A 24,976-nucleotide genomic window follows, 5' to 3' on the forward strand; every position below is an offset into this window, starting at 1 on the left:
TGAGTCAAACAGACCTTGGATAGCGTGTACAGGTACAGCTGCCCATGCGGCTTCAACACAATACCACAGTTGATCAAGAGTAGTGACTGGCGTATTGTGACGAGCCAGTTGCTCGGCCACCATTGAGCAGACGTTTTCAATTGGTGAGAGATCTGGAGAATGTGCTGGCCAGGGCAGCAGTCGAACATTTTCTGTATCCAGAAAGGCCCGTACAGGACCTCCAACATGCGGTCGTGCATTATCCTGCTGAAATGTAGGGTTTCGCAGGGATCGAATTAAGGGTAGAGCCACGGGTCGTAACACATCTGAAATGTAACGTCAACTGTTCCAAGTGCCGTCAATGTGAACAAGAGGTGACCGAGACGTGTAACCAATGGCACCCATTACCATCACGCCGGATGATACGCCAGTATGGCGTTGACGATGTGCGTTCATCGCGATGTCGCCAAACACGGATGTGGCCAACATGAGTCTGTAAACAGAACCTGCATTCATCCGAAAAAATGACGTTTTGCCATTCGTGCACCCAGGTTCGCCGTTGAGTACACCGTCGCAGGCGCTCCTGTCTGTGATGCAACGTCAAGGGTAACCGCAGCCACGGTCTCCGAGCTGATAGTCCGTGCTGCTGAAAACGTCGTCAAACTGTTCGTGCAGATGGTTGTTGTCTCGCAAATGTCCCCATCTGTTGACTCAGGGATTGATACTTGGCTGCACGATCCGTTACAGCCATGCGGATAAGTAGCGTGTCATCTCGACTGCTAGTTATACGAAGCCGTTGGGATCAAGCACGACGTTCCGCATTACCCTCCTGAAGCCACCGATTCCATATTCTGCTAACAGTCATTGGATCTCGACCAACGCGAGCAGCAATGTCGCGATACGATAAACCGCAATCGCGATAGGCTGCAATCGGCCTTTATCAAAGCCGGAAACTTGATGGTACGCTTTTCTCCTCCATATACGAGGCATCACAACAACGTTTCACCAGGCAGCGCCGGTCAACAGCTGTTTGTGTATGAGAAATCGGATGGAAACTTTCCTGCTGTCAGCACGTTTCAGGTGTCGCCACCGGCGCCAACCTTGTGTGAATGCTTTGTAAAGCTAATCACTTGCATATCACAGCATCTTCTTCCTGTCGGTTAAATTTCGCGTCTGTAGCACGTCATCTTCGTGGTGTATCAATTTTAAGACATCGAAGCAATTCAGAGGCTGGCTCCTTGATGTGTTACCGGTAGGTTCGATCAACAAGCGAGTATTACGGAGATGCTTCGGGAGCTCAAATGGGGATCACTGGAGAGGAGGCGACGTTCTTTCCGAAGAGCACTGTTGTGGAAATGTAGAGACCCGGCGTTTGAGGCTGATTGCAGAACGTGTCTACTGCCACCAACTTAGATTTCGGGTAAAAATCAGAAAGATTAGATTATAGAGATTAGGGCTGGTACGGAGACGTAAGGGTAGTCATTTTCCCCTCGCTCTGTATGCGAGTGGAACAGGAAATAAGTGACCAATAGTGTTATGCTCCAGCACGCACTTTCCGGTGGCTTCCGGAGTACGTCTGTAGACGTGGACGTGGATACACAGGGTGTTACAAAAAGGTACGGCCAAACTTTCAGGAAACATTCCTCAAACACAAATAAAGAAAAGATGTTGGGTGGACATGTGTCAGGAAACGCTTAATTTCCATGTTAGAGCTCATTTTAGTTCTTCCAACTACGCTCAATGGAGCACGTTATCATGATTTCATACGGGATACTCTACCTGTGCAGCTAGAACATGTGCCTTGACAAGTACGACACAACATGTGGTTCATGCACGATGGGGCTGCTGCACATTTCAGTCGAAGTGTTCATTCGCTTCTCAACAACAGATTTGGTGACCGATGGATTGGTACAGGCGGACCAATTCCATGGCCTCCACGCTCTCCTAACCTAAACCCTCTTGACTTTCATTTATGGGGGCATTTGAAAGCTCTTGTCTACGCAACCCCGGTACCAAATGTAGAGACTCTTTGTGCTCGTATTGTGGACGGTTGTGATACAATACGCCATTCTCCAGGGCTGCATCAGCGCATCAGGGATTCCATGCGACAGAGGGTGGATGCATGTATCTCCACCAACGGAGGAGGTTTTGAACATTTCCTGTAACAAAGTGTTTGAAGTCACGCTGGTACGTTCTGTTGCTGCGTGTTTCCATTCCATGATTAATGTGAATTGAAGAGAAGTAATAAAATGAGCTCTAACATGGAAAGTAAGCGTTCCCGTACACGTGTCCACATAACATATTTTCTATCTTTGTTTATGAGGAATGTTTCCTGAAAGTTTGGCCGTACCTTTTTGTAACACCCTGTAGACGTGGCAACGGAACGAGCACGTAAGGCCGGCAGGAGGGAAGGTGAAACGTCGACTTCGGTTTACTGGAAGAATTTTAGAGCTAGGGAACAAGCGAGAGTTTTTTTTTTTTACCCTTAGACAGTTTGGTAGTTTAGCATAGTACTCACAGAATTGTTTACACTAGGAGCGAATTTTTTGTGATCTTTACTGTGTGATAGTTACTTGCGAGTTCTTTCTGTAAATATCTGAGTCTCTTGCGAGAGAAGATGCCTGAACCGTTTATGGTTGGTTGGTTGGTTTGGGGAAGGAGACCAGACAGCGTGTTCATCGGTCTCATCGGACTAGGGAAGGATGGGGAAGGAAGTCGGCCGTGCCCTTTCAGAGGAACCATCCAGGCATTTGCCTGGAGTGATTTAGGGAAATCACGGAAAACCTAAATCAGGATGGTGGGACGCGGGATTGAACCGCCGTCCTCCCGAACCGTTTATGCACAGAAGGATAAGAGCATCTGTGAGAAATCGCTTTCAGCGAGATTTTGTCCCTCGTTGGACAAATGGTCTTCGGTCCCCGGTTCAATTCCCGCTGCTGCTCAAATTTTGATTAATAATCAGCATTGGGGGCCGAAGACTTCCAGCTTAAGAAGTGACCTCTTATTCTGGCGATGGCCTTGTAAAAATAAAGAGCGGAGGCGCGGACAGAGGTTCAGGGCACTCTCTTGCCCTCGGGGTGGGAAACTGGCCTTACAGGCGGAAGAACCAGCAATGATCAACGGCATGAGGATGCAGAAGGCAATGGAACCACTTCATTAAAGACATGTGACCTGTAATTGAAGAAGGGTTATGATGATCTCTCCACTGGCAAAAGATTCCGGAATAGTCCCCCATTCGGATCTCCGGGAGGGGACTCGCAATGAGGAGCTTACCATGAAAAAAAGGTTCAATAATCAACAGAAGAATAACGTTCAACTTGTCGGGGCGTCAGAACATTGAACGTGATAGGGAAACTAGAAAGTTTGAAAAGGGAAATGCAGAGGCTCAAGTAGATATAGTTGCGCTCAGTGAAATGAAGTGAAAAGAAGACATGGATTTCTGGTCGGATGAGTATACAGTAATATCAACAGCAGCAAAAAATGGTATAACGGGCGTAGGATTTGTTATGAATAGAAAGGCAGGGCAGAGAATGTGTTACTGTGAACAGTTCAGTGATGGGGTTGTTCTTATCAGAATCGACAGCAAATCAACACCGACTACGATAGTTAAGGTATATGCGCCGACGTCGCAAGGTGAAGATGAAGAGATAGAGAAAGTGTATAAGGATATTGAAAGTGTAATACAGTATGCAAAGGGATATGAAAATCCAATAGTCATGGGAGACTGGAATGCAGTTGTAAGGGAAGGAGAAGAATAAAAGGTTACAGGAGAATATGGGCTTGGGACAAAATAATTCAAATGGCTCTGAGCACTATAGGACTTTACTTCTGAGCTCATCAGTCGCCTAGAACTTAGAACTACTTAAACCTAACTAACCTAAGGACATCACACACAGACATGCCCGAGGCAGGATTCGAACCTGCGACCGTAGCGGTCGCGCGGTTCCAGACTGTAGCGCCTAGAACCGCTCGGCCACCACGGCCGGCGGCTTGGGACAAGGAATGAGTGGAGAAAGAAAGGCTAAGTGAGTTCTGTAACAAGTTTCAAGTAGTAATAGCGAATACTCTGTTCAAGAATCACAAGAGGAGGAGGTATACTTGGAAAAGACCGGGTGATACTGGAAGATTTCAGTTAGATTAAATCATGGTCAGACAGAGATTCAGATATTGGATTCTAAGGCGTACGCAGCAGCAGACATTGACTCAGATAATATAGTAGTGATAAACAGCAGGCTGAAGTTAGGACATCAGTCAGGAAGAATCAGTACGCAAAGAAATGGTTTGCGGAAGTACTAAGTAATGACGAGATAAGGTTGAAGTTTTCTAAGGCTATAGATACAGAAATAAGAAATAGCTCAGTAGACAGTACAGTTGAAGAGGAATGGACGTCTCTAAAAAGGGTCATCACAGAATTTGGGAAGGAAGACATAGGTAAAAAGAAGGTAACTGCGAAGAAGCCATGGGTAACAAAACAAATACTTCAGCTGATAGATGAAAAGAGGAAGTTCAAAAATGTTCCGAGAAACTCAGGAGTAGAGAAATACAAGTCGATGAGGAATTTATTAAATATAGAGAGCAGGGAAGCTAAGACGAAATATCTGCAGGAAATATGTGAAGACATCCAAAAAGAAATGATGGTTGGAAGGACAGGCTCAGCATACATGTAAGTCAAAACAACCTCCGGTGACATTAAAAGCAAGGGTGATAACATTAAGACTGAAACGGGAATTCCACTGTCAAATGTAGAGGAGAAAGCGGATTGGCGGAAAGAATACTTTGAAAGCCTTTAATCTCTATGAGGGGGAACATTTCTCTGATGTGATAGAAGAAGGAAAAAGTCGATGTAGGAGAGACAGGGGATCCAGTCTTAAAATTAGACTTTAAAAGTGCTTTGGAGGACCTAACATCAAATAAAGCAGAAGGGATACACAACATTGCATCAGAATCTCTAAAAATCATTGGGGGAAGTGGCAACAAAACGACTATTCACGTTGGTGTGCAGAATGTGTGTCTTGCGACATACCATCTGACTTTTAGAAAGGCATCATCCACACAATTCCGATGACGGCAAGAGCTGACAAGTGCGAGAATTACCGCACAATCAACTTTATAGCTCATGCATCCAAGTTGCTTGTTGTTGTTGTGGTCTACAGTCCAGAGACCAGTGTGTTGCAGCTCTCCATGCTGCTCCATCCTGTACAAGCTTCTTCATCTCCAAGTAACTACTGCAACCTACATCCTTCTGAATCTGCTTAGTTCTTTCATCTCGTGGTCCCCTTCTACAATTTTTACCCTCCACATTGCTCTCGAGTACTAAATTGGTGATCCCTTGGTGACTCAGAACGTGTCTTATTAACCGATTCCTTCTTCTATTCGACTTATGTCACAAATTTCTCTTCTTCCCAATTCCATTCAGTACCTCCTCAGTAGTTACGCCATCTACCCATCTAATCTTCAGAATTATTCTGTAGCACCGCATTTCGAAAGCGTCTACTCTCTTCTTGTCTAAACTATTTATCGTCCATGTTTCACTTCCATTCACGGCTACACTCCATACAAATACTTTCAGCAGACTTCCTGCTTAAATCTACAGTAGAAGTTAACAAATTTCTCTTTTTCTGAAACGCTTTCCTTGCCATTGTCAGTCTACATTTTATATCCTCCCCACTTCGACAATCATCAGTAATTTTGTTCCTCAAATAGCAAAACTCATCTACTACTTCAAGAGTCAGAAACACCTGATTTAATTCGGCTACATTCCATAATGCTTTTGTTGATGTTCATCTTATATCCTCCTTTCAAGACACTGTCCATTCCGTTCAGCTGCTCTTCCAGGTCCTTTGCTGCCTCTGACAGAATTACAATGTCATCGGCAAACCTCAAAGTCTTTATTTCTTCTCCATGGATTTTAATTCCTCCTGGAAATATTTCTTTTTTTTTCTTTACCGCATGCTCAATGTACAGATAGACTACAACCCTGCCTCACTCCCTTCCCAACCGTTGCTTCCCTTTTATGCCCCTCGACTCTTCTGACTGCCATCTGGTTTCTGTACAAATTGTAAATAGCCTTTCTCTCCTTGTATTTCACCCCTGTTACCTTTACAAATTGAAAGAGAGTATTCCAGTCAACATTATCAAAAGCTTTCTCTAGGTCTACAAATGCTATAAACGTAGGTTTGCGTTTCCTTAATCTATCTTCTAAGATACGTCGTAGCGTCAGCATTGCCTCATGTCTTCCACCATTTCTATGGAATCCAAGCTGATCTTCCCCGAGGTCGGCTTCTACCAGTTTTTCCATTCGTCTGTAAATAATTCGTTTTAGTATTTTACAGCTGTGACTTACTAAACTGATAGGTCGGTAATTTTCACATCTGTCAACACCTGCTTTCTTTGGGATTGGAATTATTACATTCTTCTTGAACTCTGAAGGTATTTCGCGTGTCTCATACATCTTGCTCACCAGGTGGAAGAGTTTTGTCAGGGACGGCTCTCCCAAGGGTATCAGTAATTCTTATGGAATATTTTCTACTCCCAGGGCCTTTTTTCGACTTAGGTCTTTCAGTGTTCTGTCATACTCTTCACGCAATATCATACCTCCCATTTCAGCTTCATCTACGTCCTCTTCTATTTCAATAATATTGCCCTCAAGTACGTCACCCTTGCATAAACCCTCTATATAGTCCTTTCACCTTTCTGCTTTCCCTTCTTTGCTTAGAACTGGTTTACCATGTGGGCTCTTGGTATTCATACAAGTGGTTCTCTTTTCTCCAAAACTCTGTTTAATTCTCCTGTACGCAGTATCTATCTTACCCCTAGTGATATATGCCTCTACATCCTTACATTTGTCCTCTAACCATCCTTGCTTAGCCCTTTTGCACTTCCTGTCGACCTCATTTTTGAGACGTTTGTTCTTCTTTTTGTCTGTTTCATTCACTGCATTTTTATATTTTCTCCTTTCGTCAATCAAATTCAATATCCCTTCTGTTGTCCAAGGTATCCTACTCGCCCTCGTCTTTTTACCTACTTGATCCTCTGTAGCCTTCATTCCCCCATATGTCAATCGTTCCTTTATGCCCTCTCTGAAACTCTCTACAAGCTCTGGTTCTTTCAGTTTATCCAGGTCCCCTTAAATTCCCACCTTTTTGCAGTTTATTTAGTTTTCACCACTTTAGGCAGGTGTATCAGAATCTCTGGCTCTTCAGTGTAGTTTTCCTTGCTGACAGCAACGGCGAGCAGCTCTCTAGAGATGGGGGTTGCCGTCTACAAGAGAGGGCTCAACTCTGAGTGCGACGATCTCTGATCTTGGCCCCTCTCTCGGACACTGCCGGCGAGTTGACTCTCGGGGCTGTTAACACGACACATGTTAATTTCCGAAGCTCCGTGAAAGTGAAAAACTCACATGTATACCTAGCTTTAGATAATTTTAGTTCATCTATAACCGAGACCGCGTATACAGGGCTTTTCTGTAAGAGCGTGCAAAAATTTAACAGGACACAGATGATGCTCCACTGAATGATTTGAGGTAGGGATGCTCGAGTCGGGAAAGACAGCTTAAGGAGAAAATAGGAATAAAATCACATTACCGTGTGTTTTTTATTTACATTAGTTACAGTTAGCTGCAAATACCATCATTGACACAATGGAAAGTAACATTTGTACTGTATCTTACAAAATGTGCTGAAAATGGCGGCCATCAACCTTAGTGCAAAGATGACATTGCCTAACAAGATTGTGACGGACCCTGACAAATAACCCTGCTGTGTTTCGAATGGCATGGCAGGCATACAATTCTGGCAACTAATTCCATCTCCGTATCCACTAGAGCTCATGCGCAATGACTTTAAATACTCAGGTCAGATGATCTCGCACGCCATGGAATAGGACCTCTCCTGCCAGTCCAGCGAACAAGAAATATATCACTGGAATGGTTGAGGATATCCACACTGAATTGAGGCTGTGCCCCATCATGTTACGAGGGTTGCCCAGAATGTAGTGGACCGCAATTTTTTTTTCAGCCGAAAAAAATTATACGAATGCGATACCTTATGTATGTGTTAATTGATGTCTCCTGATGAGGGCGCCAAGCTTCCATCACTTCCGACAAATAGCGTTGTTGTGTACACAGTTCCGTGTAGTCAGCGCGTACACAACTTTCCCACTAGAGCGCGCCCTGCTAAGCGCAACAACGCAGGCGCAGTGCTCGTTCGTCTCCGCAGTACGAGATGGCGCTGCCATAGAGACGGACCAAATTCTGCTTCCGCCAATCCCCGTATTATTATGAAACGCAGCCAATGGGATTGCTGCTAACGTAGAACCTTTTTTCCTCACGGATCACACTCGCGCAGTGATACCTGAACGCCCGAGGTATTATAACGAGTGTACAGACCTCCGATTAGTCAGTCTGCATTAGTCTGCCTTTATCTGCACCTGTCTGTGACTGTCTATAGTCAAATTTCAGTCTGCGTCTAATAAGATTACCATATTCTTGTACATCGTCATAAAGATAAATGTATAGACACTTTTGTCAAGTATCAGAGATATATGTGAGAATAAGATCAACGTACCAATACCAAAGGAACTTCAAACTGTCAATTGTAAATAGCATCCAGAACCAAGTTAAGTAATTTGTATGCTTGTTATTATTTTAATAAATGTGTGTGAAAATTAATCAAGTTCTGTTTAAAGTGGGTCACCATCAATCTGCTACTCTAAGCTTGCAAGTGGCCTTTCTATCGTCTGACCTAACGGCGGAAAATAAACACGCCACGATAAGACAACGAGACATATTGCTCACACTCGCAAACTTCGTTAGAGCGACAAGTCAAATAATCTTATGGTGTGTGTACTGAAGGTCTTACAGTACGCACACCACAGGCGTAGCTGCAGGAGAGTTTCCAAATGGCGATGTGTAGGTGATGTACCTACTTTACAAGCAACGTGCTGTCATTGAATTTCTCGCTGCAGAGAAAGAAACTGTAGGGAACATTCACAACAGGCTGTGAGAAGTCTATGGAGTTATGCTGTCGACAGAAATACAGTTAGTCGCTGGCCACGGAGGGTGAGGTCATCATAAGGCGGTTTGGCGTAGCTCCACGATTTGCAGCGGTCATGGAGACCATCCACGGCTTTCACACCTGACATGTTGCAGCGAGCTGATGTCGTCATTCGCGAGGACAGACGCGTTATGACTCGGCAATTGGCGCTGCTTCTGTCAAAGGAAGTTCATACAGTGAAGCACCAGGACAGGTATTGGTACCGACAGGGCATACACGCCCTTGTTTGGAGCTGGAGGAAGGCAATAGAGCGGAATGGAGATTACATCGTGTGTACATAAACCACCTTTATTTCGAGTTTAAAATTCTCATTCTGTTCAATAATGAATTGTTGAAAAAAATATGGTGCATCCTCTCACGAACATCCAAGGGTACGTTCTCCAACAACTCAGGTAGAACTCTTTCCTCTGTACAGGTGGCCATTCACACGGCCAGTTAGCAGGTATGGCCCAATAAGATTATCGCCTACAATGTCACCCAACGAAGTACAGGTAAATAAACAGCGCAATACTTGTAAGCTTGTACACTTGTTAGTTGTAAGTAAACTGGAAAACAGTAATGCTGGACAAAGTGGGAGACGTTTTACTTCCCTGGCTTCTCTGGCCCCAGGTTCCCTATTTCAAATTCTTCAGTCGAGTATTCTTCATGTCCTGTTACATTTTTGCACGTTCTTACGGAAACACCTAGTTGAACACTAGTGGAACCCGTTCTTGAGTACTGCTTGAGCGTTTGGGATACCCATCAGGTCCGAGCAATTCAGAGGCATGCTACTAGATCTGTTACCGGCAGATTCGATGAAAACATTAATATTACTGTGATGCTTCGTTAATACAGACAGAAATTTCTGTTGGGAGGAAGACTGTTTGTTCGTGAAACAGTACTGAGAGAATTTAGAGAACTGACATTCGCGGCTGACTGCAGAACGACTCTCATGCCGCCAACATACATTTCGAATGAGGATCGCAGAGACAGCGCAGAAGAAATTAGGGCTCCTCCGGATGCAAGCAGCTAGTAAGTTTTTCCCTCACTCCATTTGAGAGTGGAATTGATAAGAAAATAGTAGTGGTACATGGTATCCTTTGCCACGCATTGTAAGGTGGCTTTGCGAATGTGTGTATACATGTATGAAGGCTTGCTGAAAAGTAAGTGAAAACTCTTAAGGATCTTTAAAGAAAACGAACGTTACTGGGGTTCTACAGCTTTATCCTTCACATCAACATATTTGCAGTCCTCTGCCCCTACAGGGCTCCGAACTGTAGAGCGTAACGTGGCGGTGGTACGTGACAAGAAGCGCGCTGTAATCTACTTTCGAATTCGCTGACTTGGCCAACACGCGGAGCGCCCTCTCCTTCGGCGTGACAGCATCAGACCACACTCGAACGCTGCGACATCTGCAACAATCCGACCCCTTGGATGATCTGTTATCAGTCCTCCTTCATACAGTCTCGACTTGGACCCATTCGATATCATCCGTACCCAAAACTTAATGAACACCGGCCAGGGGTTCACTCTGACAGTGATTAAGCGATGCAAGCAGACGTTCTAACAATACCACCACTTGCAAAGTAGATTGGAAATCAGATTGATGATGTTGCCCACACAGCATATGTTCGCTTTATCGGTAACAACCAAATTACGGACTGTGGATGGTATCTACATCTACATGATTACTCTGCAATTCACATTTAAGTGCTTGGCAGAGGGTTCATCGAACCACAATCATACTATCTCTCTACCATTCCACTCCCGAACAGCGCGCGAGAAAAACTAACACCTAAACCTCTCTGTTCGAGCTCTGATTTCTTTTATTTTATTTTGATGATGATTCCTACCTATGTAGGTTGGGCTCAACAAAATATTTTCGCATTCGAAAGACAAAGTTGGTGACTGAAATTTCGTAAATAGATCTCGCCGCGACGAAAAACGTCTTTGCTTTAATGACTTCCATCCCAACTCGCGTATCATATCTGCCACACTCTCTCCCCTATTACTTGATAATACAAAACGAGCTGCCCTTTTTTGCACCCTTTCGATGTCCTCCGTTAATCCCACCTGGTAAAGATCCTACACCACGCAGCAATATTCTAACAGAGGACGAACGAGTGTAGTGTAAGCTGTCTCTTTAGTGGACTTAATGCATCTTCTAAGTGTCCTGCCAATGAAAGGCAACCTTTGGCTCGCCTTCTCCACAATATAATCTATGTGGTCTTTCCAACTGAAGTTGTTCGTAATTTTAACATCCAGCCTTGAGAATTGTATTATTTATCGAGTAACTGAATTCCAACCGATTTCTTTTGGAACTCGTGTGGATCACCTCACACTTTTCGTTATTTAGCGACAACTGCCACCCGTCACACCATACAGCAATCTTTTCTAAATCGCTTTGCAACTGCTACTGGTCTTTGGATGACCTTACTAGACGGTAAATTACAGCATCATCTGCGAACAACCTAAGAGAACTGCTCAGATTGTCACCCAGATCATTTATATAGATCAGGAACAGCAGAGGTCCCAGGACGCTTCCCTGCGGAACACCTGATATCACTTCAGTTTTAAACGATGATTTGCCGTCTATTACTACGAACTGCGACCTTCCTGACAGGAAATCACGAATCCAGTCGCACAACTGTGACGATACTCCATATGCCCACAGCTTGATCAGTAGTCGCTTGTGAGGAACGGTGTCAAAAGCTTTCCGGAAATTTAGAAATATGGAATCAACTTGAGATCCCCTGTCGATAGCGGCCATTAATTCGTGCAAATAAAGAGCTAGGTGCGTTGCACAAGAACGATGCTTTCTGAAACGATGCTGATTACGTATCAATAGATCGTTCCCTTCGAGTCAGAATGGAAATAATGTCACTGTAAAAAAAGTCATTAATTTGGCCCTTATCTTGAATGGGTTCCCCCTTATCTTGCATGGGTTCCCACGTAGATTTCGTCGAAGTCGTTATGGCTCATCTTGTTGATTCTAGGGTGATTCTACTTTGACAGACTTAACAAATGCGTTTTTCAGGAAATTCTTAATGATCAAACAATCCCAGTTCAGAACAATGGCATGGTAGAAGTAATTTTTGACTTGGTGTTCACGATCCACATTTTTAATAAACTTCTTGTAAATTCGCATATACCTCTTCTTAATTGTCACATCATCAAGAAAACAGATTTGTATCAATCTTCATATATTTAATTTTCACTTTAACCAAACACAAGACATGACTGTTCTTTCACAAAGCGTAAAAACAATTTAACTTCTGCAAAGTGAAACAAAGATTGCTCTGTGCGCATTTACACCAAAACGGTTACAAGTAAGTCAAAGATTATGACAGTCTCACAGCAATGAATACACACAAGAACTATATCACTGTAATATATCGATACATCGGAGTACTTACACATTAATAAAACCAAATGTGAATATTGTCACAAAAATATGTCTGCTACTTCGCAGAAAAGTAGTTCCATATTACTGGTATCGAGAACTGCGGTTGGAGTGCCGTAATGGTCACGTAAATAAAGAACCATTACAGCTTGACGTGGAGGTCCCGCCAACAGAGTCAAATATTCTACAGTCGCGACGCTCAACACACAGGTCCCGTTCGTTGGGAGAAATGCGATCGTCGCCAGAGTGACTATGTTGATAAATAAGTATTCATACAATAAGAATAAAGATGTTGAATGCTAATAACGTTTGTTTCATTTAAAAATCTTTAGAAGTTTTCGAATAAAAGATTCCAAGGCATTACGTTTCAGCTCGCACTCGTACATATAGATATAGGCTGAACCTATGCTGCAGGGACTAGCAGGCGAAATTTTTTGATGACCAGTAGAAGTAGCATTTTAGAGCACTACCCGAATTAAAACCCTGTAACGTAGCATTAAGGTTTCTCATTATATTCTATTAAAATTTACTATACAATCTAGGAGACAATGAAATGCTGAGCTGAAAAAATGGAAGGATTCTCATTTCAAAGACGTCTTATTTGTTATGGCGATTCCGTTGTGTCTGGCGGTCCATAATTATTACAGACGTGTCCCAGCTTCGGACGGGTATCACTTGATTGGCGTGAATTATACACACAAACCTTCCTCGTGAATCAGTCTATCTATTGGTGAAAACCGTATCAGAATGCTAACAGTGATGTTTGAGATTAACTTTCGCAGTCAGACAGGAAACACAGCGAGGGGCTTTAATTTGTAAAATTGCGTAGATACGAGAAGAAGTCTTATTACAGTGACCGTTCTACTTCCCTCTTACACCACTGTTGTTCGCCTGCTATGGCAGTTCTGGAAATAACGCTACAATGACAGGTAAGGACGCCATATGTTGAAAAAATTCTCAACTTACTCCTAATTGGTAGTTTAATTAGCATGAACAAAAAATTTGTTTATTAAAAATACATTCGTATTTTCAAAACCGCATTTATTTTGTTATTCTCGAATTTTCCACTGAAATGCGTACAGTGGTCGCGTGACATAGCTAGTGTCACAAACCGTTAAGGTATCCGCAGACGCTACAAACCTTAAGACGTAGTGTACGTTTCCCTAACAAATAAGCTTATCGGAAAACGGTTTTCCCTGACGTCTAAAGCTCAGCAACTTGGGCCTACTGACGGGATTAAAATTTTTCTGGTTGGGATGAAGTGAGCTATGGCTTAAATTTGATTCCGCAAAATAGACATTACTTAAAACTGCTGAAATTCCGTTTGCCCAGATGCCATTGGAAATTGGATGACAATTTTGAGAAGAGAATGCAGACATGATTCGACTAAAAAAATGGAATCGTCCAAACAAAATAACAGTGCCTATGTATTTTACGGTTTTAACGGGACCTAACCCTCAGTTTTAAAACAATGAATTTCATTTTAAGTTTTTTGATGCGGACCCCTAGACAACCTACGCCTAAATGCGGCTCTGAGTCTATGCTGAATAGATTTCTTCAACGTTACACTACTCCTGAGACTATTCTAAATAAGTCCCTTAACTTTTACATCATTTATGAGTCTATCATCACTAAGTCTCTTCATGTCTACATTATTCCAGAGTCTATTCGGACAGCTGGCTAAAACGAGAAGTAAATTCAGCCGAAACATTTACAAATGACTCAACGGCATTCATAAAATTAAATACAGTTGGTGGTGGCGTGTTTGTCGTCTTCTACATTGAACAAGATAGTTCCTATGCGTTAGTATGGGCAGAGATTATACTTGTCAACCGGAGTAAATTAATAACTGGTTCCTTTTACCGACCTGCCGTCACGGATGATACAGTTACTGAACAGTTCAAAGAAGGCTTGAGTCTCATTTCGAGCACATTACCTAATCAAACAATTATACTTGTTGGTGACCTCAATCTACTCTCGATACTTCAGAGAAATTACGTGTTTAAACTGGGTTGTTGGCATAAAACATCGTCGTAAATCGTACTAAGCGGCTTCTCCGAAAATTATTTTAAACAATTAGTTCAGGGGTAAACTCGAATGGTAAATGGTTGCCAAAACATACTCGACATCTTAGCAACAAATAACCCCAAGTAAATAGGGAGAATGACAGATACAGTGCTTAGTGACCACAAAATCTTTGTAGCGTGATTGAATACCGCAACTCCCAAACCCACCAAAAATAAACTCAATATAGCATAACAATTCAAAAAAAGCAGACAAAAGTTCGCTTGACGCCTTCCTAAAAGCAAACAAAAGTTCTCTTGGCGCCTTCCTAAGGGACAGACTCCATTTCTTCCGAACTACGAAAGTGTAGACTAAATGAAGGTAAATTTCAAAGAAATATTGCTGACAGCAATGGCGACATTTATTCCAAATAAATTAATAAGAGATGTTACTGACCCCCCCTCCCTATGGTACACAAGGTGAGAAAACTGTTGCAGAAGCAACAAAAAAGAATGCCGAATTTAAAAAACAAGAAAAATCCCAAGATTGGCAAAGTTTTCCAAATGGTCGAAATTTAGCGCGAACTTCAGTACCAGATACTTTTAATAGTTACCACATCGAATCTTTGCCTCTAAATATGGCAGAAAATCTGAAGAGATTCTGGTCGTGTGGGAAGAAAAACCACCAACGATCGTGGTAGAATTTTTCTGTGCCTCAGTAAGTGAGGCTTACTTTTGGTTTATTCACAATCACTTTAATTTTTTTAGTAACCAAACGAAGAAAACTGAAAGTAGTAACATACTTGTGACTGGAGTGAAAGTCATCATTGAGAACACAATAACTTTATTACAAGAGAAAGAAAATTGTTCTTGTTTGGGTATGAGAACTAAAGAAATTTTAATAAGTGCAGAAAATCTTTAATGTGGATTAACCGTTAAAAAATTTATCGGTGACGTAAAAAAATTTGTGAAATTTGCATTAATTATCTTACCGAATGGTCTCTTCAACTATCAGGTTTTGACATTTTTGAGTGAATGACTTTGAATAAATTAGTGGACTGGGAAGACGTAGGCAGGACATTGCTTTATCTAAAAGAAAAGGAAGTAGATATTTGAAGGGATTATTTCAATAGTGGTACAAGTCCACTTTTGTTCATTCTGAAATACAGAGTCCTAAACTTAAATGAGCGCTGAAAAACCTGCAGTTGAGGTAGCAGAAATATTCAAGCATATGGCTTCTTGCCAGAGATGAACCTTTCTTTCTGTTTGTTTGGACCATTAACGTCAGAAGCTTTATAGACAGAAAATTGGAGCTAATCGACTTGTACCACTATTCAAATAATCCCTTCATTTATGAGTCAGCAATGTTTGATCAGTATGTACATTTGAAGAAGCTTCTGGCTTCAAAAGTTACAGAGCATAATTGGAAGGCAGTATACCTGCCCACAACAAATGTCTAGACTCTTTCAGAAATACAGAGTTTAGAGGCAGCAGTCAGAACTGCTAAAGGTATTTCGTTATATGGGTTCAGTTGTAGAACAAAATTCTAATGTTGAGATAATTTTTCATTAATGGGAGCTCAATGGACTCAAGAACGGTATCGTTTGGATTTATCAGCAATTATAAGTGTGTTAGAGTGTGCCTGTAAGCTTAAAGTGTGCTGTGCAGAGTTTTAAAATTATGAAAGTCAATAAACTGATGTTTTAGGAGTATGACTGGTCCGTGAAATAATCTGTGTAAAAATCGTGTATGTAATAAATTACTTATGTCATACTTTGTTCTTTTCAAATACATTGGTACAAGTATTATGTCCGTATTATGCCAGTAGTAACGTTTAGGTTAATTTTTCCAAGCATTTGAAGTTTCTACTCACCTTCATCTTATGATTGGATTTCTACGGATTTTGTCCGTGTTTTACTACCAACATTTATGGCAACCTCGTCCATGACAGGGTTCGAGTACCAACTAACAAAATACTAGAAGGGACCTGTGATTCCCGTGACCATTGCGTCAGTTGTGCTTTCGCAGAAACACAGAACATGTGTTTAGGTTGGCAGCTCTGCCAGAGGGAGGCGGAACTTGTTCCCCCGCTCCGCTCCTCAGCCCTCGGGGATTGTAAGTTCTCGTTTGTTTACGTTCACGGCCGACTGCCATGTTACAGAATCCCCACTCTAATTACGTCTATTTCGTATCTACTGATGCGTAGAAACAGCAGTTAAGCATCGTTTATGTTTGCGCATGTGGACTGTTGTGTAACGAATGTTTAACGGGTGAAATTTGACTCAGAAAGAAACAGTACGTTCATGACGATCTGTAACAGTTGACTTTGCCTTGGAAGTGGACCGATTCCACTTGATTTATACAAGAACAGACTGTAAATTTATAACAGAGTGACGATAATAGCATGCAGTGCCACTTCAGTGAACAGTAGAAAATATCTAGTGCTCTCAAACATTTCCTTAAATTACACAAAACGCCAATAGTGCAGCAGCGCATTATACACCGACTGGCTCACGGTAGTTTTTAATAACATTAACCGTCTATTAAGGTGTGAACAGACAGCTACATAACCTGTGTTTATTCAAACTGTACATTAGTTTGCCTTTAAATGGTGGCTGAGAAATCTGCATCTTCTGCACGTCCAGTGCTAGTGTGTATGTGTGTGACCAATGCAATCAGGAAGGGTAACTCAAACAATACAGGATGCAACAAAATGATATGGCCAGTCGTTCAGGAAACATTCCTCACACATAGAGGAAGAAATGGGTCTGGAACACTTCATTTCCTTGATAGAGCTCATTTTCTACTTGCCCTTACAATCGCATTACTCATGGGAATCAAAGAGAATCGGGACGTACCAGTATTACATGAAACGTATTCTTGCATGGAATGTTCAAAATACCCTCTTGATTATGCTACGAAACACTTTCCCAAACGAAATGTTCAAAATTCTGTTGGCAAGGATGCATATGTAAATCAGCTTGTCTTTGAATTCCTGATAGCTGTGTGTTCCTGGAGAATCAAATCACAAAAAAATAATATGTCAAAGTTAGGTGACTGGTTGTTGAGACCTCATTTCTTCCATCCATGCTCAAAAGAGAAACTTACCATGCCTGTTAGAAAGTAGTTCGCCTATTCTGATAGAACATGTGTGTTTACTAGTGCAAGATATGGTCAGAAAGAAGAGCCAGAGGAAATGGACAAACAGAGAGAAGGGGAGGAGATGGGCATGGGCAAATGTTAGAAGGAGATAGGCAAAGAGAGGGGAAGAGGATATGGACAGAGGGATAGGGAAGATGATGTTATCAGAGAAAGACGGAGGAAATGGGCATGGGGGTGGGGAAGAAAGACAGAGGGAGGCGGAGAGGATGGAGGTAATGGAGTGGGGAGACGATAGAGGGAGAGGGAGATAGAAGAAACTGGGAGGAAGAGATGGACAGGTAAATGTGGGAGGATGAGGTGGACACTGAGAGGAGAGACATGTGCAATATATGTGTCAAACAAGTATGTGATGAAGCTGTGGGGAAAAGACAATTGTATATATATAAAGCAGAATAGATGTATATATTTGTGTCCAGGATCTACCTTGATTAATTTCAACTAAATTTGGCACACACAACAGCAAACTTTTTACCAACGCTGTAGGGGTTTGTAACCTCCAGTAACAGAGGAGACAAGGGCAGAAATGCGTTTTTGAGCCCCTGCCATGTAATTGTCCTACACAAAAGACGTGTTGTGTGGTAATGGTATTAGCCTGTCTCATCTACCAGTTCAGCAGGGCAGTCTACATCTCAGGGGCAAGAAATAATTTTCCAGCTCCAATATATAGGTTGCCCTGCATGATGGGTATGTTGTGTTGATGGAGTAATATTGGTCTGCTATATCGACCAGTTTTGCGGGGGCTGTACAGTTGAACGCAATCTCCACAACACTGCAACACCTGGAATCCCATCAAAATGATGAATATAGTTTCATGTCTTGTATTTTGTATGAGATAAAGTGTGGTGTAATCATTTGGAGCCAGAGAGGAAGCACCAGAGCAGACAGTGCAAAAACTGAAGAGCGCCATCAAATCCAGGCGCCCTGGAATGTCGACGAGCAGTATCCTTCTGTTGCAGGATAATGTCCATGTGGTGTGCGTACTGTAAGACCTTCAGTACACACACCATCAGATTATTTGACTTGTCGCTCTAACGAAGTAGGTGAGTGTCAGCAATATGTCTCGTGGTCTTATCGTGGCATGTTTCCTTTCTGCCATTAGGTCAAACGATAGAAATGCCACTTGCACGCTTAGAGTAGCAGATTGACGGTGACCAACTTTAAACAGAACTTGATTAATTTTCACACATATTTATCAACATAACAACAAGCATGGAAATAACTTAACTTGGTTCTGGATGCTATTTACAATTGACAATCTGAAAGTTCCTGTGGTCTTGGTATGTTAATCTTATTCTCACATATCTCTGATACTTGACAAAGTGTCTATTCGTGTATCTTCATGGCTATGTACGGGAATATGATAATCTTATAGGCGCAGACTGAAACTTGATTACAGACTAATGCAGACTAACGCAGACTTATGCAGACTGACTAATCGGAGGTCTGTACACTCGTTATAAAACCTCGAGCGTTCAGGTACCACTGCGGGAGTGTGATCCGCGAGGAGAAAAGGTTCTATGTTAGCAGCAATCTCATTGGTTGCGTTACATATTAATACACGGATCGGCGGAAGCAGAATTTGTTCCATCTCTAAGACAGCGCCATCTCGTAGTGCGAAGACGGACGAGCGCTGCGCCTGCGCTGTTGTGCTTAGCGGGGCGCGGTCTAGTGGGAAAGTTGTGTACGCGCTGACTATGCAGAACTATGTACACAACAGTCCGCTTCGTGTTTTCTAGGCTGTTACGACTGTATTGCGGAAGATTCGCTAGGAAGTCTATTCACATTCTTCATACAGTCCCGATCTCTTCCCATGCCATCTCCATGTTTTTGGAGTTCTAAAGAAAAACATTCATGACCATCGATTTGCCTAGGGTGAAGAGCCGGAGGGCTGGGTACAGTCATGGTACAAATATTTTTCCGTGCAGCACGGACCATCTTGTCTCAGAGTGGGATAAATGTATTAACAGTTATTGTGATCAGTTTTGAAGTAATTAACAGTTTACTTACTTTTCCCCCGTCTGTCTCGATTTTACTTGACTGTCCATAACACTTCAAGGAAACGTATTCATATTTTAAAGAGAAAAAATCACGGTTGCAATATATCAGCCACAGCAATCGATCCCATGCGATAACGTGGGCCACAATATTCTGGTAGCTACTACGCAATTATACCCTTCTGAAAGTATAGCTTTTAAAGTTCCTCGCACAGCAGTTGTTTATCACCTGCTGCGCTCACTGCAGCCACGTAGTGCTCGAGCGCGGACTGCTGCACAATGGAGTGAGTGAGAGATTTGTGAAATACTGCTGTGGCATTAATGACATGTTTTGTTCACTGCGTCAAAGTGAGCGTTTTTTAAGGTGTAGCTGTTGCAAAAGGTATCTTTGCACTGAGCATTTTTATGTTGCGCCATAACTGCGTATTATCAGAATTATGACCCAAATATCAGCGCGAGGTGAATTGCTGGGACTGATAACTTGTAACTACACTTTTTCTCCATATAATATGACGTCAAGTACGTGATGTTTCTTTGCTAATTCAGTTACAAAATAGTGTGTGAGCCTTGCACCTCTATAGTTCAATAACATGGTATGTTCTATATGCTACGAACATACGGTTGATCTGATATTCTGTGCCCTCGTTCTGTAGCTTGTCTATCTTCATCGTAACACTGAGCTGTGGGGGTGGTCGTACTCGTTCGTTGAACCGGCATCACGCCAAATCATCCCTAACTTCTATTTGCTGCAGAATCCTTGAATACATTCTGAGTTCGAATATAGTTAACTTTCTTGAGATTGAGATGCTTGTGTCCACGAATCAGCATGGTTTTAGGAAGCATCGCTCATGCGAAACTCAGCTTACCCTTTTCTCACATGATATTCTGCGAACTATGGATCAAGGGCAGCAGGCTGAGCTCACTTTTCTAGATTTCCGGAAAGCATGTGACACGATGCCCCTTCGCGGGCTGTTAACGAAGGCAAAAGTATATAGAACAGGTTCACAGATATGTGAGTGGCCCGAAGACTTCTTAAATAATAGAACCCAGTACGTTGTCCTCGAGGGCAAGTGTTCATCAGAGAAAAGGGTATCGTCAGAAGTTCCCCAGGGAAGTGTGATAGGATCGCTGTTGTTCTCTGTATAGATAAATGATTTGGCGGAGAAGAAGAGGAGCAACAGTGGTTGTTTGCTGATGATGCCGTGGTGTAGCGAGATAAAAGACGTCATAGACACAATTTACATTTGGTGTGATGAATGTCAGCTAGCGCTAAATGTGGAAAAAAGTAACTTAGTGTGGATGAGTAGGACGAATATACCCGTAATGTTCGGATATAGTATTAGAAGAGTCTTTCTTGACACGTATAAATATCTGGGCGTAACGTTACAAAGCCATGTGAGATGGGACAGGAATATTAGAACTGTAGTAGGGAAGGTGTATGGTCTTCTTTTGTTTACTAGGAAACAGTGATTCACCTGTAAAGGTGCGACATAAAATACTCTGGTGCGACATATTCTTGAGTACCGCTCGAGTGTTTGGTATCCGTACCAGGTCGGATTGAAGGAAGACGTCGAATCAATTAAGAGTTTGGCTGCTAGATTTGGTACCCGTGGATTCGAACAAAACGTAAGTGTTACCGAGATGCTTCCGGAACTCAAATGGGAATCATTAAGGGAAGGCGACGTTCTTTTGGAGGAACACTACGGAGAAAGTTTAGAGAACCGGTATTTGAAGCTGACTGCTGACGATTCCACTGCGGCCACTGGGCTTAACCACCACGAAGATGAGATACAAGAAATTCGGGCTCATACAGAGGCACATAGACAATCGCTTTTCCCTCGTTCTATTTGCGAGCGGAACAGGAAAGGAAATGACCAGTAGTGGTGCAGTGTACCCTCTACCACAGAGCGTACGTAGTATCTATGTAGATGTGAATTTGGACATTAACCATCATATATTGATACCTGCAGACAGGCAAGCGGTTAACTTGCCTTAATATTGTTATTTTTCATGCCCCACTGGTGTGAAAGAAAATAAACTATTGGCCATTAACATTGCTACACCAAGAAGAAATGCAGATGATAAATGGGTATTCACTGGACAAATATATTATACTAGAACTGACATGTGATTACATTTTCACCCAATTTGAGTGCATAGATCCTGAGAAATCAGTACCCAGAACAACCACATCTGGCCGTAATAAGGGCCTTGATACGCCTGGGCATTGAGTCAAACAGAGCTTGGATGGCGTGTACAGGTACAGTTGCCCAAGCATCTTCAACACAATACAACAGGCCATCAAGAGTAGTGACTGGCGTATTGTGACGAGCCAGTTGCTCGGCCACCATTGGCCGGATGTTTTCAGTGGGTGAGAGATCTGGAGAATGTGCTGGCCAGGGCAGCAGTCGGACATTCTCTGTACCCAGAAAGACCCGTACAGGATATGCAACATGCGGTCGTGCATTATCCTGCTAAAATGTAGTGTTCGCGGAGATCGAATGAAGGGTAGAGTCACGGGACGTAACACATCTGAAATGTAACGTTCACTGTTCAAAGTGCCGTCAGTGCGAACATGAGGTGACCGAGACGTGTAACCAATGGCACCCCATACCATCACGCCGGGTGATACGTCAGTATGGCGATGACGAATACACGCTTCCAATGTGTGTTCAGCGCGATGTCACCAAACACGGATGCGACCATCACGATGCTGTAAATAGAACCTGGAATCATCCTGAAAAATGACGTTTTGCCATTCGTGCATCCAGGTTCGTCGTTGAGTACACCATCGCAAGTGCTCCTGTCTGTGATGCAGCGTCAAGGGTAACCGCAGCCACGATTTCCGAGCTGATAGTCCATGCTGCTGGAAACGTCGTCGAACTGTTCGTGCAGATGGTTGTTGTCTTGATAACGTCCCCATCTGTTGACTCAGGGATCTAGACGTGGCTGCACGATCCGTTACAGGCATGCGGATAAGATGCCTGTCATTGCGACTGCCGGTGATACGAGGCCGTTGGGGTCCAGCGCGGCGTTCTGTATTACCCTCCCGAACCCACCGATTCCATATTCTGCTACCAGTCACTGGACCTCGACCAAGGTGAGCAGCAATGTCGCGATACGATAAACCCCAATCGCGATAGGCTACCATCCGACCTTTATCAAAGTCGGAAACGTGATGGTACTCATTGCTCCTCCTTACACGAGGCATCATAACAACGTTTCACCAGGCAACGCCGGTGGACTGCTGTTTGTGTATGAGAAATCGGTTGGAAACTTTCCTGATGTCAGCACGTTGTAGGTGACGCCAACCTTATGTGGATGCTCTGAAAAGATGATCATTTGCGTATCACAGCGCCTTCTTCCTGTCGGTTAAATTTCGCGTCTGTACCACGTCGTCTTCGTGGTGTAGCAATGTTAATGGCCAGTAGTGTATGAAGTCACGAACGGTTTTGGACGGCTTGTGGTGCATGACCGAGTAGAGCGTCCGCATTGCTGGAGATATTCCGCTGAGAGACAGAGACAGAGAGAGGAGACAGAGGGGGTGGCCGTGGAGTGGACGGGGTGTGGCCGGCGAGTTTGCGTTGCGGGTGGCGTCGCCCGCTGCCCGCTGCCCGCTGCCCCGTGCTCCGCCGCCCCCGCCCCCGCCCCGCCCCCTCCCCCTCCCCTCACTGGTGGCGCTATTGATCTCGGCCGTGGCCGCAGCATCAGCGGCAGACGGGAGCAGCGGGGCCCTGCCCCAGGCCGAGAACAGCCGCACGTGTCTCGGGGGTGGGCGCAGTGCCTGATAACGAGCAAAGAAACAGCGGGTAGAATACCAACTGCAGTCGCTCACTACTGGAAAGGCATGTGGATATATGAGATATCTGTCAGATTCCACAGAGATTATGCGAAAGATATTGCGTCACATCTGGCAATATTTACTCTATTCAGGGCCATAACTGTCCGTTATTATGGGATGTAACAATCCAACCGTCACTTATCTCGTTTTGGCGTGTGTTAACCCCAGCTAATTGGCTAACAGATCAACAGCGTGCAAACTGCCATAATATCGAATAACGCAAAGAAAGTAATAAAGCCCTGTGACTCGTGAATGAACTGCGGTGGCAGTGTTGAATTAATTGATTCAGAATTGATCACTTTTAATTAAAAATGGGTGCACATTGATGTTATATTCAGCTATTAGACACCAGATGCAAATGTTGAACATCAAATTAATTAAGAAAACGACTTGGGATTTCAGCTACTTGATTGAAACCAGTCGATTAGCACAAATTTAACTCCCGACCTTCCATCATCACATTACATAGCTCTCCTATCAGCAGAGGTAATAAATTGCGTATACGCAGAGTAAAATCAAAATTAATTCCTATCGCCTGACCCAGGTGTAGTGCGAAGTGCGAGAAGAATTTCCCAATACACAGCGCATGAAATCCTTGTGGAAACTTTGCCATCGTGATCCAACAAATTGATGTGGCCTAATTCAAGCCAGAGCGGGTGCAATATCACGGAATTCAGCATGGCGGGGCGTCGTCGTAATGAGGACGTCGGCCGGCCTCGTGGTGTTGCAAGGCTGCGCTCGTCTATTCACTCCTATCTATCTTGCTCAGTACATAGCTGAACCAAAACTTTCTATCTCCAAGCTCAGTCGTTCGATTTGCTAAGTTCTAAACTGCAGAGATGCTCACTCTTTCGCAGGCAAGCTGATTGAAGAACGCCACGTCCGGACTCTAGGCAAGATGGGAACGGAAGACCACTACGGAGAATTCTTCCAGTCTGTTGTTCACCTCGGTTTCCCCTCCAGCAAAATCACTTACACCAATTGCAGCGCAAGTCCCGTTAATTATGCATCGCTTCCCAGAGCCGACCAATGCCTGCTCTGGGAAGTGAAGAAATTCCCTCAAAATTTCCCTTCCTCTCAACTTCTGCTATTTAGCTCCTCCTAGGCCACCCATCAAGGTTAGCGTCTGCACAAAATACCAATTTTTCCGGAATTCTGACTCCCAGGAGAGTACTTCAAATTCCTTGATGCCTACATTTCCATCAGAGTCCGGCGTATTTCATTCTGTCGCTCTTCAGGTGACTTACTTCAGACTATGTGGACCGTGAATTCTGCATGAAGTTGCTATAGTCACGAACACGCATATTTTAGCCTCTGTTGACTGCTCCACCATAGCTTTGCGCGGCTTTCCCGCATGTTTCACTGAAAACGGGACGACGGACATTTATCTGCATGTCGGTACACCAGCATGGGGTCAACCAGCCACTCACTGTCACTCATCTTAAGGCAGCTGGAGGCCACGCCCTGTTACTGCTTTCTCAGAGCATGAGCCACTCTAAGCTGCCTATTGTCGCTTCCCTTCGCCGCTCCCCAGCCAGCCACTTTCAGCTCTGAATACTGCC

General features: G+C 43.4%; 1 protein-coding gene across 1 annotated transcript in view; it reads right to left on the reverse strand.

The window, feature by feature from the left end:
- Positions 1-20,241, reverse strand: part of LOC126282449 (proteoglycan 4-like) — a 33,499-nt gene extending 13,258 nt beyond the window's left edge. The window contains exon 1 of the mRNA XM_049982105.1: positions 20,193-20,241. Within this exon, the coding sequence (XP_049838062.1) occupies positions 20,193-20,241 (49 nt within the window). The remainder of the gene's footprint in view (positions 1-20,192) is intronic.
- Positions 20,242-24,976: the final 4,735 nt, after the last annotated feature.

The sequence above is a fragment of the Schistocerca gregaria genome, chromosome 7 (genome assembly GCF_023897955.1).
Source record: "Schistocerca gregaria isolate iqSchGreg1 chromosome 7, iqSchGreg1.2, whole genome shotgun sequence".
Taxonomy (NCBI): domain Eukaryota; kingdom Metazoa; phylum Arthropoda; class Insecta; order Orthoptera; family Acrididae; genus Schistocerca; species Schistocerca gregaria.